This window comes from Chinchilla lanigera, unplaced genomic scaffold (assembly GCF_000276665.1).
Source record: "Chinchilla lanigera isolate Chin_1 unplaced genomic scaffold, ChiLan1.0 scaffold00054, whole genome shotgun sequence".
Taxonomy (NCBI): Eukaryota; Metazoa; Chordata; class Mammalia; order Rodentia; family Chinchillidae; genus Chinchilla; species Chinchilla lanigera.
The window spans coordinates 13113985-13119984 of record NW_004955455.1 but is presented as its reverse complement, the minus strand read 5'-3'; the positions used below and the strand labels follow the sequence as shown (position 1 = coordinate 13119984).

Here is a 6000-nt window from a genome sequence, read left to right as displayed (position 1 = left end):
TTGCTATAGTTTTCAAGTTAATAAAACTCCACAAAGGCATTTTTTAAAAGATAGTGTACAGATTATGAAAGTATAGAATGATTTATGTTAAAAAACACAAATCTTGGGCTAAGGATATGCCTCAGTGGTGTAGAGTGCTTGATTAGCTTGTCTGAAGCCTTTTCAGTAAGGAAAATGAACAAACAAACAAATATCTCTCACATTTTTCTGGCTTTTAAACTTTAATGCTAACACTGCACTTATACGACAGCAACAAAGGATAGTTGATGTAAATTCAGCATTCTAATAAGGGTTAAAGTGACTATATTTGAAAAGAGGACATTTTGGGCATATATCTATGTACTGTGCAACCCAAGGGCCTGGGAAAGATCTAGGAAATACTAAATAAGGAATTTTAACCTATAATGAGTATTTTATATTTATATTTACATTTATATTTATGTTTTTGGTGCTGGGGATTGAATGCAGGACCTCATGCATGATAAGCATGTACCCTGTTGACTGCACTATACCCCTAGCACTTCCAAAAATTCTTAATCTTTATAAAAGTTTTAAAAGGCCGATAAATGTAATCAGAAAGTATTATTATTTAATTACTTATTAAGGTTATTTATAATCAGTGCTATTTGGAACTATAGACGTGAAAAAATAATTGCCTTAAAATTCAAACATATTTCTTACATTTACAGAGTAATTGGTAATTACAACTTGACAAATACACTTGTGTCTCCAACCTTTCTACTGGTATAGAGACTTAAAATTTGAAAAATATTTTCAAGTTGATTTTTCTATAGACATAGAAAGCTTTTAATGCTATTTTACGTTGGTTACAAGTCAGAACAAGTTACATGGAAACTAAGAAAAAAAAATCAATGTTCTGGAACAGAGAAAGGAAGCTGTCAATGAGGTCTTCGCTCGCCAGTGCTTCATACTCTATTTTGTCATCACCTCTAACATGTACAGTTTTATCCTCGACATTTACTTGCATGCCTTATATTTCCAAGAGTCTCATTGTTGCGAGCAAGACCACTGATTCAAAAAATGTTTAGTGAGAACTTACTAAGTGCTTATTACATTTTCTTAACCATTCTCCAAATACGGCTTTTGTTGGTTTAGAGAGGGATATAAAAAATTAAACAGAAGTTTTTCGTTTTGCCTTATTGAGCCTCAACAAAAACCCAAAGGCAAATACAGTACGTAGAAGAACAGACCCAACGTATGTGCTTTAGGTGGATTATGGATGACATGCTGAGTTGTACAAGGGAACACCAGAAGCCTACAAACTTTATAGAGTGTTTGAGTACAAGAATGAGGCCACTCAATCTTTTCTGCTTTTCTTTAACATAGTTTCTTACTGTCTCATTTATTAATGCCTGCTAACTTCTCAGTTACTTATATTAATCCAAATACACACAGGTATTTCAAGTTAATGCTTTCTATTTTCTCTGAGTAAAACATATACTCTCAGCTGGTTGATGCTACAAGGGCCCTATAAGCTTACAATTCAACTTAAGCCCTCCTCCCTGACATTATTCTAAAAAAACTACAAAGACACTAGCAGAATTATAGAACTTAGGTACAGAAACATTGGTGGCTACACCCTGGTCATTATGGCTTGCAAGCATGTCTATGATTAAGGAAAGTTCTAATGAGCAGTATTGAGTTTGCTGATTCCTTCATAATTCACTACTCCAACAAATATGTATTATGTACAAACTGTCAGGTAGTGGAATAAGCATTAGGGATAGAACTATGAGTAAATAAGCCTAGTACCTATCACTCCTCTAGTAAGATAGTCAGTAAGAAAAATAAAATCCTAACAGACAAATATAAAATGCAACTACAAAGCAGGGTATGTGTTCCTCAGAGAATCCAAAATGGAGGCGGTGATATAAGGAGGCAAGAAAGCCTTCCCTGAAGGAAGAAGGTTTAAGCTGAGAGCTGCAAGATGAACAGGAGTGAAGAAGGTGAAGATGGATGGAAAAACATTCCAGAGAGAGTAGTTTACGCAAGATCCTACGATGGATAATAAAAGAAAGCAACTAGAGCTGCAGCACTGAGAGAGGGAATTAGTGTTCAGGTGTGCATAGGGACCACATCACGAAGGACCTCGTAGGCTGATTACAGTAAGAATTTTAATCTTAGCCTAAGAAAAGGAGAGAGCCCCTAAAGGCTTTATTGCAAAGGGGGAGAATGATGAGATTTATACTATTTTTCAAGCTCACCGAAGTAAGGTCTACAGGGCTATACGGCAGTTGTCCACAAAAAGGACATTATAGTCTTCCTACATATGGCGCATGCATAACAAGAGAAAGAATCTATTAAGAGCGAGGGAGCTGCAACACATACTGTGGCAAGTACGAAAATCAACGTTTAGAATGCTACCTCTCTGTCCATTATGGATAAAGGTCAAAGCTTTTAAAAAATTTTATATTATAGTGTCAGCTAGTTCTCTTTTAATCTGTGTTTTGGGGCTTTATGGGAGTATGTGGGCCTGGCTTATTTACTTTTGTAGACAGGCAATATGGCATGGTGCGACTTCAGGCAATATGGCACACCATGCGATTCCTGCCTCTTCCACAGATTCAAAATGACCACGAGAGGGAAACATTTGGAATGCATGCTGGGCACTGAAGTAGCCACAACACTGCAACTAAAGGAACTCATCAGTGCACAGGATTTAGCCCGAAGTGCAATCACTAGGTCTTCCACCAGGTAGGTCTCATTTTGCCCCTGCTACATAGGGGTTTCTTAGTATGTTTCAAAGCATGTTTGGCTTATTGTCTTCAGAAGCATTAGAAATTTGAAAAGGGCCTGGCTGCTTTTTAAAACAGAAGAGTCAAGGGCCCAAGGATATAGCTCAGTGGTACAGCACCTGCCTGGCAAGAGTGAGGTCCTGAGTTTGATTCCCAGTACTACACCCAAATAAAATAAAATAGAAGAGTCAAAAACAGATTGGAACCACTCTCTGACTCTGGCCAAGAGAGACTCAGAGAGGATAAACTAATTCTAAAGTTTTAGAGGGAAAGTAAGAAAAGATGTCTGATGCATGTATCTCTGAGCAAAATGGGTAATAAATGAATACATATATAATGTTTCCATTCTTTAAAGCAAGTTCAAAACTAGACAAAACCAAATTACATTGTTTAGGTGTACAAAAGTAAGTGGGCTAAATACAAACACAAACAAGAATGTGATCACCATAAAAATCAAGAGAGTGGATGCTCTTCAGGGGAGAGAGAAGGCAGTGGCTGAGGACGACAAGAGGAGCTTCTGGAGTGTGGTAGTATTTGATTTCCTGACCTGTGGTATTTACATAGGGATTCAATTTTTAACAATTCTTTAAAATATATATTGATTGTTTTTGTTTTTGTAATGCTGGGGATCAAACCCAGTGCCTTGGGTAGGACACACAACTCTACAACGCAGCCTGATTAGATATTAAAATATGCTGTGCATTACACACATTTCTTTACATATGTTTACAATTAAAAATACTTCTAAAAAAGATCTGCGTGAATGAAGATGGGACTTTGGGCTGTCAATGTTATTTTGAGACCAAAGACTAATACGGAAGAGAGCATTAAATGGAAAAGCATCACCTTTTCAGCCCTGGAAAGCCAGTTAGTGAGAGAATGTATGGAATAGGAGCTTAGTATGAGATGGGGATGAGGAGGACTGACAGTGATGCTGAGCCAGACACCAAGGATGAAGGAGAGCTCAGAGACAGTCCAGGCTGAAGGTCTGGCTACAGAGGCAGGTAATAAAATCTCACCTGGAAGGGCAAGCCCTGCTTAGGTAGAACATAAAGGATAACTTGAAAGGAAGAGTCAAATGTATTTGATAATGAAAGATATTTTATTTATTTTGCAGTCCTGGGGGTAGAATGCAGGGCCTTTGCCTGGCGCTACATCCCTAACCCTTTTCATTTTTTACTTTGAGGCAGGGTCTCACTAAGTTGCCCAGGCTGGGTTTGAGTCCTTCTGCCTCAGCCTTCCAGAATGCTGGGATTATAGGCATATGCCACCATGCCCACTTTAAGAAAAGTTATTTAAGCTGGGCGTGGTGGCACAAGCCTGTAATCCCAGCACTTGGGAGGCTGAGGCAGGAGGATCGTCGCAAGTTTGAGACCAGCTTGGGCTACAAAGTGAGCGCAAGGCCAGCCTGAACTGCATAGCAAGACCCTGCCTCAAAAAGACCAAAAAAAAAAAGTTATTTGATAACAGACTTGGAGAAGAAATAGGTAATCATGAGTATTTACTTTACTGTTTGTTTTAATAGACTACTCTTTTTTAATTACTTTATCAGTACATTTTAGGTATACATAATGATCACACATTCATTATAGGGCATTTGTACCTATACATGATATAACTGGATTATTTTTTTTCTTCCCATTTCCCTACCTTCCCTTCAACCTCTCTTCCACTCCTTATTTATAAAAGCTTTGTTTCCACCTTTTCCTTCTTCTCTCATCATTTTTCCCTTTCCTTCCTTTCCCCCTCCTAGACTACTACGCTCAGGGAAATATTTATTACTTGGATGAAGCAAACTTCTAAGGCCATCCAGATTAAAGAACTATAGTTTATGCAGTGAATTCCAGGTAAGTGAGCTGTGCTTACATATCAGTTATTTCTTTTTTTTACATCAGGAGACAGTCACACCTTGGGATTGAAACTGGCCAGACTTGTACCCCTTAACCTGACATGCATGTCACTAAAAATCTTTGTCTATCTCTCTGAATACCTTTTGGTTCATCTGTCCACTAGTCATCAAATTCCTACTGCTGTATTGTTAGACATTACACTAGATCCTGAAGATACAGCAATGAACAAGGTAGACATAACCTCTGATCTCACAATGCATGTCATTTAGGGGTAGGGACATGCTGTACGAGTAAAAACCAAGTTGTTTAATTACAACTCTAATAAATGAAGCAAGTGGTATGAAATCATAACAGTCCTGATTTACTAAAGGGAGGTTTAAATACTGGAGAAGTAACAATTAAAACCCATAGCGTGGAGAAGGGTTAGACAGGTGGGGACGCAGCGTGCGAGTCTTCTAGGGGAGGGAAGAGCACAGATCTAGGCCTTGAGGAGGAAAGAGGAGACGCATGGGACTCAACTTTAAGCTTAAAATTTATTCTTACTTATTTGTACCACAGACTTGAAGAAGACTTAGGATCCTGGGACCGGCTCTTTTGAAGTGACTACTTGCTTGTACAGAGGGCATCATTTAGTTGGTAGAACCAACACTCACATTAGGTGTATTTTACAAGTAAGAACTATGTGTAGAGAATGTGTAGAGTTCAAATTTTCCTTCCCTGATTTACATAAATGGCTCTTTTAAAAATTACTTACAAAATAAACTGCCCCAAAACTTCCATGTCCAATTTCATGCAAATCAATAAAAACTTCTTCAGGATCATCTTTGTAGAAGAGATCAGTAAGCTCTGGGTCCTTCGGTCCTCCTTTACGCATGATGACCACTACTGCAGTGCTTTGCTTTTTGATATCTCGGTCAGTTCTATCTCACATGGGTGAAAAAAATTTTTTTTGCTAAATCTTCAGTACCTGTAGAAAAAGAAAGATTCCCATTAGATTATTTTTAATACATCTTGTTTGATGGCAATATAAATGCAAATTAATATTAAAGAGCATCTCAATCTTACATCTCAGTATTAAAAAGACAAGTAACCCAAGTGAAAAATGAGAACAGGATGCGAAGAAATATTTTTGCAAAAAAAAAAAAAAACCACAAATGGGATTAACACATGTGAAGGTGCTCAGCATTATTAGTGATTAGAGAAATGAAAATTAAAACCACAAAAAGATATTTATACTCACTGGTATGGCTATAATCAAAAGATTAAGGATCAGTGAGGATGTGGAGAAATGAAAACTCTCTAACACTATTATTGAAAGGCAAATAAAATGACGCATCCATTTTGGAAAACAGCCCGGTAGTTCTTCATCAATAACTTAAACATGGAATTACCAC

At 37.5% G+C, this 6000-nt stretch overlaps 1 protein-coding gene across 2 annotated transcripts in view; it reads right to left on the bottom strand.

Annotated features, from left to right (window-relative positions):
- Nucleotides 1-6000, bottom strand: part of Taok3 (TAO kinase 3) — a 186922-nt gene that overhangs the window by 87555 nt on the left and 93367 nt on the right. For both annotated transcript variants that reach the window (XM_005396533.2, XM_005396534.2), the window contains exon 3: nucleotides 5361-5573. In XM_005396533.2, the coding sequence (XP_005396590.1) occupies nucleotides 5361-5480 (120 nt within the window). In that variant the 5' untranslated portion in view covers nucleotides 5481-5573. The remainder of the gene's footprint in view (nucleotides 1-5360; nucleotides 5574-6000) is intronic.